At 38.2% G+C, this 13,306-nt stretch overlaps 1 protein-coding gene across 14 annotated transcripts in view; it reads left to right on the top strand.

Annotated features, from left to right (window-relative positions):
* The window catches only part of MAST2 (microtubule associated serine/threonine kinase 2), a 194,264-nt gene that overhangs the window by 135,919 nt on the left and 45,039 nt on the right, over positions 1-13,306 (top strand). For all 14 annotated transcript variants that reach the window (XM_080406092.1, XM_080406088.1, XM_080406082.1 and 11 more), the window contains 2 exons: positions 784-862; positions 6,444-6,598. In XM_080406092.1, coding sequence (XP_080262218.1) covers positions 784-862; positions 6,444-6,598 — 234 coding nt within the window. The remainder of the gene's footprint in view (positions 1-783; positions 863-6,443; positions 6,599-13,306) is intronic.

Raw genomic sequence — 13,306 nt, 5'->3', positions numbered from 1 at the left:
GGCGGGTTTTGGAGGTTTTGGTGGTTTCAGGGAGGCAATACTGGTTCTCCTCAAAGCAATCGTATAGTTCCTCAGTTTTGATGTTGGTAAAAGACCTTCTCTGCAATATCTCCAGGATGTTTTGGCTGTTTTCTCTGAGGGTCATGTTTCTTTGGCTACAATAGGGAAATAACTACTACTGTTATATTGATTGGAGAAGAAAGAGGCCCTAGGTGAGGTTTCCGTGATTGCTGTCTCCTCTGTATTTTGAGTGGACCCCTTGGCTCTGTTCAGATCTGCTGTAGTGGATTTAATTCACCAGCTGTGTCAGGTGATGTGCTAGGCAGTGTGCCTTCTGACCAGGTAAAAAAAACAATCAGCTTTCAGTTGATTCTTGATCTAATACAGTATTTTTCCCCTCAGTTTTAAACTTTTATTTGGAAGACAAGGAACCGCATAAGTCTTTTTCAAAGAAGTTTGAAATGAGCTGATTTCATTTATCTGTTTCAGAAACTCCAATTTTTACACAACTGGTAGCATTTACAAAGCGTTTACTTAATGCAGGAATCTGATGCTCATTGGCTTTATTTTTTCCAAAGTCACTTACTTTTGCTTTTAAAACTTACTCTAGCTGCTTTTTCACAAAGGTCATTGTAAATATGATACCTGATCTATCTGAATAAATTGAGGCTTTAATAAAAACATGAGGTTAAGAGATTTTGGGGGGAGGGGCAGTATGCTTATTTCCCCCAAGAATTCGCCACATTATCCATGACAGTAATTTCCCTTACTTCTTTTCCCCAGAACGGATGGACGCCGCTGGTCCTTGGCCTCCCTTCCTTCATCTGGATATGGAACAAACACTCCCAGTTCAACAGTTTCAGTAAGTGACACAGACTTTTCCAAGCAATTCAGTTTGTACAAATACACCCTAACAAATCAGCTTCTGAGTCTTTACTAAAATATCTGATCTTTCTTCATTGTTTTGCTAACATTATTTAATATACTAATTATTTTTTAAAATTATTTTAATTATTGGTTCTGCTGCTTTTTCTTCCATTTCCCAGCTCCTATCATCTTGCACTTTGCCTGTAACACTGGTGAAATCCCAGTGCAGCACTTGGCTCAACTGGTCAGTTGAGAGGCACAATGTCTCAGAAGTGGCAGGACTCTAAGTGATAGTGCATAATTACAGGCCAGCTCTCAGCTTTTTTATAACTGCAAAATTAAATTCCTATCTGCTTTCAAGTTCTTAGTATGAAAACCTCTGCTGTCAGGCTAGCAGAAAGAAAAACTGATAATCCACATGTGTTACTCAATTCCAATAATTTGAACCTCCTAATAAAGCTTTTCATTTTCTTACAAGTCATTAGAAAGAGTGGCCACAGTTTGCTTGATTTCTGTACTTTCAAAAGGTTAGTATGTCATTAATACCAGTAAGGTAGCAGCACTGTGTTAACCCTTGTAACTCTCAGATACTTCATACAATGAATCTTATTTTTTAGTTTATGCTAATTAGATGTTGTGATTGTCCACATAACAATCTTGCAAAGCCAAGCATAGGAAAATTAGAAATGTTGAGGCTACCTGTACAAACTTAATGTAACACACTTCTGTATGTGTGTTACGGTGAGTGTCTGCGACTGTGTGGTCACGTATCACTGCCTCTTTCCATAATACTTCTACTAATCGTTTTGTTTTATATATACTATTTAAGGTATGTTCCTAAAAAATGTAATACTTGCATTAATTAGGACTCAATACTCCATACTATACAAATGTTACACTGAATGCAGTATTGTTGTTCTTGTGTGCTGTTAAGTTCATCCGTAAACTTTCCAGTACCTCTAAAAACACAAATTTATCATCACAGTTTCTTAGGAGATGAGTGTTAAAATCAATCTATATAACAGGAGAAGAATTTGGTGTCAGCAGTTCCCTTTTAGTATAAATTGATATTGAAATTTGATTTTGCAATGTTAATCTCATCTCTGTAGCTTCATGTGTTCAGACACAATCCCACAGACTCTAGTTTGCAAAATTTCCACAATTGTTATCTTTTGTCCTTCAAGACTGTTGGTTTTGAGGGTTGTTTTTTTTTTTTTTTTTGTCCACTTATAAGGCAGGTGACTTGTTTTCAGTCTCCTGTGGGAGAGGTCTCGATATGTGTGTGTACAGATATATGGGCACGAGCACAAAAAACATGGAAGAAGTTTTTGTCATCAACATGAAAAAGATGCTGCTGGTTTTGCTGCCAAGGAATATTATATATTCAAGCACCTGAGAGCAACTGTTAGAAATGAGCTCTGCTTTTGCCTTCATAGTCTTAGATTAAATCTTCCTGGGTATAAGCCATGGCTAAGTCCTCTTCTGGGTGCAAGTTATGAGAGCATGCAGCAGGTACAGTTACTTTCTGTATGGATGACACCCAAATAGTTTGATCATGGGTAGTCACTGTGAGAGCTTCCAAGATGCCTGTGAAAATGACACCTTTGGAGATCAAACTGCCTGCAGAGTTTTAAGTCCTTCTTACCTGTGGGTGTGATCAGTAGTTTTTGAAGAGTTTATAGTTTGACCAGCCCTTGGGGAGATGTCCATGAAGAGAGCAAAACTAACAAAACCCCTAACTTTTGGACTTAAAAGTCCTTACTTTGAAATAGGGGCATTAAAGCTACTTTTAGAAAGTTCTCAGCTTTCTGACATGGGAAAGTAAGTATGTTTGTCTCTTGTTATGTTCCCAGAAATAGCTAGATCATTTTGATTGACGTTTTTCTAGGGGAAAAAACAAACCACCCAAGAAATCTGAGTTAGATATGTCTCACAGAAAGCATCAGTTCAAATGGTGTAAGTATTATAAGTATTGTAAGCAACAGAAAACTGGGTGGTATAATGAGAAGCATGAAGTGATAGTCATACATAGATCTGATTTCACCTTCCTGCAGGAAACAGGTTAAAACCTGTCATTCCAAGACTTTTTTTCTCTGAATGGCTGAGTCTCTCACCTCTTATTCTTTTGCTGGTTCAGCGTTACAGTCTCAGAAAGACATTGAAATGGGCTGTTTAGTAAGCAGTGATGCAATTCTTGCTATTAAACTTAATATTACATTTCTAATCCGATACTACTTATTATTTTTCTGTAACAATACTATTATCATAGTATTTCGTAGATCAGAATTAATTTGAATTTATCTGAGTAACACCTCTGAAGTTGATAAGCAGTATTATTCCTGCATAGACTTTAAAACTGAAGTAAGAGGTACTGAAGGGGCTTGTCAAAAGGGCACAATGAATTAGTGCCACAGATGTGAGTTTAGAATTTTGGGCTTCCATTTGGTGTGATCAGTCCTCAAGGTTCCATTTCTTTTTCAAGCAAGGTAGAAGGAAGCTGGTAGATGTTCCTTCTGTTGTATGTGTCAGTAGGAAATGAAATATCAAGAAGAGTGTCAGTTCTGTGTTCAGCTGGGCTTAGTTTCTGTATGGCAGTTAGAGCTGACCTGCATCTCTGTGGTCATAGCTGCTCTACCAACCAACCAGCTGAACAAACCAAGACATTCACCTCATCTAAACTCAGTGGAAGCCTGTAGATACTGCTTTATTTTTTGCTTCCAAATGAAGGGCGACGCTTTTAAAAAATACGCATTTACTCTTTTCGTACAAGTCATGAAGACCAGATACAGATCATCAGACCAACACCGAAAAAGCTGGAGAAGACCTTCTTTCAGGTTACATGAACATAGAACAGTCAGTTGAATGGACTAATACATACTACTTTTAAACATCTAATCTGCTATTCATTTTCTAGATGCAGAGTTAATATATAAGCTACGGTAGTATTAGCTTGAATTTTTCTACTGAAGAAGAGTATCTGCATCTGTAATTAAGACACCAGGGGGATGTTTGTATTAGTCTGTTTAGTCTGCTGCAAATTGAACACGGTGATGTGATTACTTAAAGATCAATACTTCAGAAGTGTTTCACTTTGCTTTCACGCTTTTTCAATGAAAGGCTGTACACCTTAAGACTGCTAGAGAAGCCCTTGGCCAAGGGAAGTTAGTTTCTCATAATGGTCTTTTTCTTCAGGGCTTTCTTTAATTATTCTCTGGAATTACAAACTTTGTGATCCGATTGCTTTATTGCTTTTAGGGAGAGAAAGTGGAGGGAGGGTTTTTGTTGGGTCATCCATGAGTTGACTAGCACTGCTTCCCCAGTGATTCTACTGTTGGGAGACATAAAGTTTTTACTGCTTTTTCTAGACTACCAGTTTTGATTCCCCACCCCGCCCACCCACCCCGCCCCCCAACTCTAGTAACTAGTAACTATGTGCTAACCTTCCTTAATGTGGTAGTTGTAGTTTAATTTTGTTTTGAATAAGACATGTATTTGTAATGCCAGTACTAGAGTACCCACTAATGCAGGTTTGTAAGACACTGTCTGTAGCGCTTGTTGCAGGATCTGTGTTATTCATCATGAATGGGATGTCAGCTGACATGTACCTTTTCATTGAAAACTTGATGTTTTTTCATAGGCAGGTACTTCCTGCGTCTTGTATTGTGTAAAACGCAAAGGAAGACATCAGAGAAGGCTCTGAAAGTCCAACAGGGCTTGCGTTATTCTGTACTACAGGGAGAGAACCTTTCCTGTATTTGGCATAAGTAATGTGCACAGCAGAACAGTTGTGGGCGTAGGGGCTATCAAATACCCAGATTCTGTCTTGGCTTCAGTGTGGATTAGACCAGTGTAAGCTGATACACCATCTGGATAATCATCACTGTGTGGACACTGTGATGGAGATGACTTCCCAGCATGATCCCTGCACCTAGACCTGCCTGAAGAAAAACATTGGAAGTGGTGGCTTCTGGTTCGAGCCACACTTGGGGAGTTTTTGCACGTCCCAAGGCTGTGAAGGGGGTTCTTTTCTGTAAATACCTCTGTGCAGTGCAAAGGGAGTGGATCTAGGGTCTGTTGCCAATTATATTTCTGTCAAAGAATATGATCTTTAGGTCTGTAAGTTCTCACATTCAGATCTCCGTCTCAGGTTTGGCTAAGACCGTGCTAGGATCTGCAACAATCTGATTAGTTTTAATGCAGTTCAAGTGTAGCTCTTCTTGAAAAATTTGGATGTACCTATTTTAGGTGATTTCAGAGTATTTTCTCTTTGCTATCAACATTACAAACATGCAGGACTTGATGAAAAGCCTTGTCAGCGCTTGGCTTTCATTGATTGGTCATACTGCTTAGCTCTCTTTTCCAAAACCCATCAACAGCAAGTAAGTCTAGAAAAGCATGCTAGGCGGGTTAATTCTTTGGTCATACAGGTTGTATGACCTGTATAGTTCCCTCCTACCAATACTTCTGGTACTAGGATGTGGTGCTTTCCAGTTTGGGTGAGGGTCATTGTAGCAAAAGGAAAAGTTTTTCCACTGGAACAGTGTACCTGATTAATTTCATCAGATCAGTGTTCCAGTTCCAACCTTAGAACTTAGATTAGGATGATGTTTTTAATAGGCCCACTGGTGTTATTCAGTGCTACTCTGGTTATTCAGCACTTATTTCTTTTTTTCTTTTCTTTTCCCTTTGTTTTTAAATAGTTTTTTTTAATTTGTCCTTACATAATACATTTTATAATATATTTCTAATATATTTTCTATTGTAAAATGGAAAGGGGCATTGAAAAATCACACAAGAAAAAATGCATTCACTAGTTGAACTACAGCTTTTTCCCTTAGTACATCCAATATTTGATTTTATTAACACTTCCCACAAATACTTGCTTTAATCTCAGGTTTCTTGAGGTTCAAAAATTAACAGTTTCATATCCAGCATTATCATAGGACGTGTCATAAATGCATCAATTTATTTAAAGATTAATAAGCTGTTTATAACAAGAAACTGTTAATCTTACAACTCTGCAAAGACAGCTACTTCCAATTTATTATTGCCTACTTGGTTAGAGAAAAAGCCTGATGGATAAAGGAAGGGAGAAATAAAATCCTGATCATTTACAATATCAATTTCCAATGAGAGCCAATAATCAGCAAAACCTCTCATGTCTACACAGCTCCATAGCATTCTGCATGCCAGTGAAACTCCTGAGCTAAGAGAGCATGAGGGAAAAGGAAAGAAAGTTGCTCACCACTCCAGGAACCTCCTTGTCCTTCCCAGAGTAGCTCTGGTACTCACGTACCTTCTTTTCTGTCTCCCGATAGTAAATTACCTGCATGATCAGCTGTAATGGTTCCCTAGCCTTCTCCCGAAGTTTTCCTGATCTCACCAGCTCTGTCATTGTATGTAAGGGTTGGCTTAGCCTAATGAGAACAATAAAAAGAGGCACCTGGTCTGATAAATAGCTTTCTTTTCCGCTGGAGTGTGCAGTGTCTGGCAGAATCCGTTCCTCTTCCATTCATTAGCTGACCCCTATGCATGCGTTTAGTGCATTTCTTTTCTGTATTTTTTTCTGTACTCAGTCATCATGCTCATCTCAGGAGAAGCTGCACCAGCTGCCCTTTCAGCCCACGGCAGATGAACTTCATTTCCTGACAAAGCATTTCAGTACTGAGAGCATCACTGATGAGGAAGGGCGTCATTCTCCAGCCTTGAGGCCTCGATCTCGCAGTCTCAGGTGAGCTTCAGCTTGTTTGTTGAATTTTTAAGATGTTAGGCATGTGTTGCATTTCTGTGTGTGTTTTCAGATCTAAGAATAGTCATTTGTAGTTGCTTTGTTACATGTTTTTGAAATTGTTTTAATCAACTTTTAACCCACCTCACCTAATCAGTAAGGATATATTTGTTTTACATTTGACACCGAGTTTTGGGCTGTGAAATGATTAGCATAATCTGCTTTTGTATCTTCACAATAACTCTATGAAAACATGATCCACAAGCATCTTGGACTAAATCTATAGGATGTAGATTTCCTTTAGTGAAGTTTCTTCTCAAAACCTTGCTGCATTAATATAAGGAAGTGGTTGACAGTCACTGTTAATAACTTTTCTAGCAGTGTTTCTGAAGGGGTGTGAAAACTAGAGGAGATAACGTCAAAACATTAAATCAAATTGCACCCAAGAGCAATTTTGTCATAGTGCTGAAATATTTCTCCTGCATTAACAGTTGAGTAATTTTTACTATCACTTCAAAGAACTGGTGGTTCAAAGATAACTATCCAGGGGTTATTTCCTTGTGCAGTTGCTTTTTCCATACTTAAACCAGAAGCAACTCGAACTTCATCTTTCACAGAATTACAGAATGACTGAGGTTGGAAAGGACCTCTGGAGGTCATCTTGTCCAAACCCCTGCTCGAGCAGATCGCCCAGGTTCATGTCCAGACGGCTTTTGAGTATCTCCAATGGCAGAGATTCCACAAACTTTCTGGGCAATCTTTCTTGCAGGTCTCTTAACAATTATGTGGAGTAAATCCACAAACATTTTGTATCATGGCAAAAGCCTTAAGTTCTGCCACGCATTTTGTGCTGGACCAAGTTAGTGAAAGTCTAGAGATGCGTACCTCTAGACACAGCATCTTATGAAAGAAAAAGATTTTATACAAGCGGGGGACAAGGAGGTGAGGTCTCCCTTCTGCATCTCACCTGAGGGTATCAAAGGTGGATATCACCTTTAAATTAATGGACAAGATTCAGAAACTCTGCCAGCTGGAAATACTGAATCAGTGTGCCCAGCTCAGGACCTTGGCTGGGGTTTGTAACAGGAGGAAGGGAAACAGGCCAAGATAACAAAAAAATCCATGGTGAGTATCATGTCATGGCAGAGCTGACCTTTCATGATTATTTGTAATTATTTGTATGTTCTAAACTTCAGTGCAGGCTGCATGGTATTTGCATATGGACCTACTAAGTGTAGTTACACAGTAATCTACAGAAGTAGGTAAGTACTGTGGGTAGTAGCACACTTAGCCTGTGATCTCTTTGCACATTGCCATGTAGTAAAGGACTAGTTACGTGACTTGTACTAAATCTCTTCAAACAATAGTCCTGCTTCAGTCCTCTTGCTGTCACTCTTAACGCTGACTGTTGCTGAGTTGTAATTGTAGTAGTACTAATTCTTTATAGATAAGTCAGCTACTATAGGTAGACAACACGTCACTAAAGTAATTACTATTCTTTCTAATGCAGACATATTAGTGTTAGCATAATGAAGTATAAGACGCTCTTGCTAATGCAAGAACGATAAAAACAATAAAACGAAGAGCCCAGTTTTATTTTTTTCCTTGTTAATATGGAAAATGGATATGTCAATCCAACCACTTGGAGAAACGTTTGCAGGCATGTATACCCTCTTTGACGGAGGGTAGCACGTCCTTGTAAACAAACAAGTACTAAAATATGTGAAGACCAGACTTCATTTATTGTGCGGCTTGCTTATTTATTTGCCGACATGATAGTTAGCTCACTTGGTGAGAGGATGTTTTTACTTACTTAAAAAATGAAAAAACAAAATCTGAGCAGTTAATGTGCTGAAAATTAAGCAGAAATTTCCTAAAAATGTAATATTCTCCTAAGCATTTAGTGGTCTTGCTTGATCAGCTTTAGTGAAAAGCAGATGAACAAAATACATCAGACATTTTCCTTAATTGGTGGTCATAGCTTTATAATTTAAAAGAAGGTCTGATATTTATGATAGTCGATTGATAACACGTATACTTTTCTCATCCTTTATGACTGCAGCCTTACATCTCTCTTTATGAGAGAGGAACTGATATTTTGACCTGTCATTGTCAAATGCTGCAACTGTTGATTTTGAGGGTCTGAGTAACCCAAGATTTTTGAGAAGCCTCAGTTGATCCTTTTATGCTTCTAGATAGAGGAGAGTATTGCCTAGGTGTAACTTTTGGAAAAATCTACTACTTTGACTACAAGTGTACCATTTCCTTATACCAACTGCAAATGTTCTGTTCATACAGAGCAGTCTTAATGATCAAAGTGAATAAAAAAAGTAACGAACATACAGTCATGGGGGGTAGTGTTGGCTGATTTACGCTGACAAGTTGGTAGCACCTCTGTTCTCAAGGTGTTCTGTCAGCATGGTATACTCATCACATATGCAAATTTCTACACCAAAGAAATGGCACTGGTTGTTTCCGAGATGCTTTTCTATGCGGGGGAAGGAGGTAGCCCAAGACCAATGCTGGAATCCAAAATATGACACACTTATAAAGCTGCTTGCTAAAGCTAGGAACTGTTCTTTCATCTGTCTTAAATAGATCCACTACTCACGCTAAATGAAAGAACATATTCCCATGTAACCCACCTGTTTTTTTGGTACTTACAGTGTGTCTTCAGTAGAAGAGAATATTTTGGTATTACCTGCCAGAGAAGTAGTTCCTAAATACCATCTCTCAACAGTTCTCTTCATTTTTATTTTTATTTTATTTTTTGTAATGCAAATTCTTCAAGTTCTTCAGGTTACTGACCCAACAGAGAGATGCCCAGGCTACATTCACTTTGTTCAGAACAATCCTGGGCTTTGCCTGAAGAAGGTCTTTTCTCACAGAAGTAAATTGCATGGAGAGAGCGTGTTCTTGTTGCACTAAACTTGGCACTGGTACTCTTTTTAAGTTAGGGCGATGCTGCCCTCCATCTTTTTCCAGTTCTTTTTAGTTGTCATCCTTTAGTAGTTGCTAACGTGGGAATGTGTGGAGAATGTCAGAGATAAAAGTAGAGTTAACTAATAACGACTTCTTCAGGAGCTGCCTTTGTGCAGTCACTCAGCCCACCAATCTGCCCATTTTTCTTGATCTCTTTTCGTGTTTCAGAATAATGTTGTCTAGGGAAAAAGGGTTGAAGATTGTAGCTGTGAATTTTTATATAGTTGAAGAAGATGAGATCATCCTTAATCAAATATGCTCCTTCATCTCTTTGATGGGTAGTGCTTTCTAAATGCAATCCTCCAACCTGACTTTCGACATGCTAGATCCTGCCATTAAGAATATACAGAGACAACTCCTAGAAAATGCCAGTTGCCAAAAAAGGCTTCTGACAGTAAAATACCCAAGATGGGAAGAAGGAATAGGTGTGAAACCATACCAGTGGCCCACATAGTCAGTTTTTATCTTAAAAATTGATCGTGCAGGTTGTGGATCTCACTGCACTTAAGCGTCAGCTTTAAGCACTTGAGTAATCTTGGTGGTTTCATCACTTCATGCTGCTGCTTTCAGAAAGTGCCGTCTGCTACAGGCTGCGGAGGAGCAGGTGGTGCTCCCGGCAGAGCGGGGATTCATGCAGCCGTGGATTTGCCAGAGAAGGATAGTAGTTTTATATTCTGAAGTATAAGGCATTTATTTCTTATGAAAATACATTCTAACTAACGCATAATCTTGGTCTCTGTTTTCTCTCTCAAGACAGTGAGTTCTATGAACTTGATTTTAAAAAGTTCCTCAAAGTAATTGGTTTTAAAGTAATCAACTTTTGGTTTCACTCACCATCTTTATGGTTTTCTATTATGAGGAAAACTGGGTATTCTTATTTGCCCTCTGTATTGCTCGTTACTTTAACTTTCTAGTGTTTTCTGTCTAAAGCAGTCTCAGTCTTTTTTGGCATACATGAAAAAAACTGAAGTATTAGAAAGAGCTAGTTGCAGACCTTGTGTAAATCTGTAGAAAAAACTCATTAGTCCTTACTTTCAAAGAGATTGATTGAAATGTATTCCCTTTCCCTTAATGCTCTCTCATATATATGCATATTTAATATAATTATTACTTATGAATCGATTATTTATATTTATAAATATAACACCACCACCCCTTACATTCATAAGAATGTCATTCCTAGTATAAAGAAGGGCTGAACTGGAACACAGTTCAGTGATACAAAACTAATCCCAAGTAGCATTTGTCTGCAGACTAAATGTAGCTGAAGTTCAGTGTTTGTTAGAGTGAATAAAAACAATCAAAAGGTATGTAAACAAACTCAGAGTGACTTTTCAAAGTGCTCAGTGAGAAAGACTCGTTACTGTTCTATTTCACCACTTACCTGTTCTGGAAGAAGAAGAAGAAGAATTACTATATATCCTGCTTTGCCTCAGATTCCATGTTTCTAGCAGTACTAGAATAAATGCCTGCTTTCTGTGCTGTTTGGTAATGATTATGCAGGATCCTTGACTAAATCCTGAGAAATAATGTAAAGTTATACGCTTAATTTTCTACGTTATTTCTTCCATGGTATAGATTGTTGTAATTCTGTGGAAAACTGTATTTCCCCATTTTTTTTGCAGGTTGCATAAATTCAGACTTTAGCAGGTGGTTTCTGGTTTACTGAGTTCAGTTCACCTTTGGTCACCTTGTCCTGCCCAGAAGCAGGATTAAGCCCCAAGGTTCTAACTGTTGTGGTCTGTGTGAAGCAGAGCCGTGTTTGCTCTGAAGCCTGATGGACAGATGTAGATTGTCCATATTTCCTTCTACTTTATTGTCTCTTTTTTCAAGAGGGACTCTTCTAACTTACATCTAGTATTAATGTGATTTGTACAGGTCAAAGATTTATATATTTATTTCTTGGGGAAAGAGGAAGGCCGACGCTCTGCTCACCTTCAGTGGAAGGTTTAACTTGATTTCTACTTCATACAGCCTTAGCTCTCTAGTTTAAAAATTCCTCTTTTTTTGTGTTTGGAAATGATGGAAAATTAAAGCCTATAGTCTGAATTTTCCTATGAACACTGACTTTGGTAACATGCTGTAAATACATCCTAATTAAAGCTTTATGTACCAGGTAAAAAGCAGAGGGGAGCACAGTGCTTTTGGCTGCTCTGCTTTTTCCTAATAAATACAGCTGTCACAGTAAAGGAAGAATTAGGCCTTCATAAACTTCTCTTTTTTTATTTAGTCACAGTTAAACTAGATTTTGTAAGATTGGAGTTGTTGCCATAAATGCTGCTCCTTGAAATAGCTGTCTATAAGCTGTTTTCACTTTCTAGCATCAGATAAAGACACCTAAGTTTTGACAAGCTGAAGGCTAGAAACCTTTGCAGGAGATAGGAAGCCTACCACCACATCATTTCGTAAAGCGGAGGGAGGGTGAAGAAGGGGAAAAGAGAGAGTAGTTTTTCATTCTGCTGTTAAGCTTAAGGGCACAGATGCTATTCTTCTGATGTCTGCTCTGCTGAAATGAAAAACTCACTGACAATAGTAATTTCTTTGACCTACCTACCTACACCAAGTAAAGAGAAGCAGCCTGCTTTTTGTCTTCAAATGTCATGCACATGTACAGTATGTGTCCACTGTTTTACAGAAAATAACCTGCTCCTTCGTGAGGCTTGAAATGTTGGACTGGTTTAGTCCTGTATGTGAAAATTTTGGTGTCATGCTTTTGCATTTGAAAAGCCGTCATGCCAATAAAATATATTAAACACCTTTTTTCTTTTTCTAAATTTCCTTATGGTCTTCCCTGGTGGCATTCAGTTATCTGCCCAGTCCTGGTTTCTTTCTCACCTGGTTGTGTGTCAAAGGTGCTGTAAAGTAACCAGCACTGCCTGGCAGCTAGCCTTTGGTTAGTCAGTTATCCATCTAATTATTTCTGTAGTTTGCCAAGCTAAGGTTCAACATAAAAAATTATGGTGCAGTTTATTTTGTTGCAGTCTTGCTGTAGTCAGCTAGACATTTAACTTGACCTGTTATATTGGGCAAATTTTATTTAGAATGATAATTTGAACCTTGATCCCAGGTTTTAGCTGGACTTGTTTGGATGCTCCATCATTTTAGGTGGTTAAAAAGTGTCGTTAATCAGCTTCCAAAGATGAGAGACAAAACTGCCAATGCCCAAGGAAGCTAAGGGGTTGTAATTGTTTACTTTCTTGCCCATCAGTAGACTCCTGTCCAAAGAAATTACTTTGTTTCAGAATCATAAAAAACAAAAGCAAACTCAATAAACTCCCATACCATTGTGCCTTTCCTTAAGGAAACACTACATCTGCTGGCAGGACACCTCAAGTAGCACAATTTATTCATAGCTCTTAATTTTCTGTATCCATATGCATGAAGCACCTTGAAAGCAAAAGGCAAACCCCCTCACGTTTTATTGTAGCCCTAAGACAGCAAATACTTAAGCATGCACAAGTGTTAGTATGACCACTTTAATGTTAAAATGAAATATGTATATGCCTCCTTATTTCTGTAGTTGGTACCAAAGGGCTTATGTATATATCCTTGTAATTCACACCTCACTTAAATCACACAGAGAAACAATAACGTTATAGAAAAATAAATTCTTCAGTAACTGTTCACCAAGTTCTTCAGCTCCATATGAACTGCCAGTAAACAGTCATCATGTGCTTGTGTCAGATTGTTTGGTCTTAGAGAAAAAGAGATAAAGATAGCAGGCTAGAT

The sequence above is a fragment of the Falco punctatus genome (genome assembly GCF_963210335.1).
Source record: "Falco punctatus genome assembly, chromosome: 11".
NCBI classification, from domain to species: domain Eukaryota; kingdom Metazoa; phylum Chordata; class Aves; order Falconiformes; family Falconidae; genus Falco; species Falco punctatus.
The sequence above is the reverse complement of the archived record's forward strand: the minus strand, read 5'-3'. Positions and strand labels throughout refer to the sequence as shown.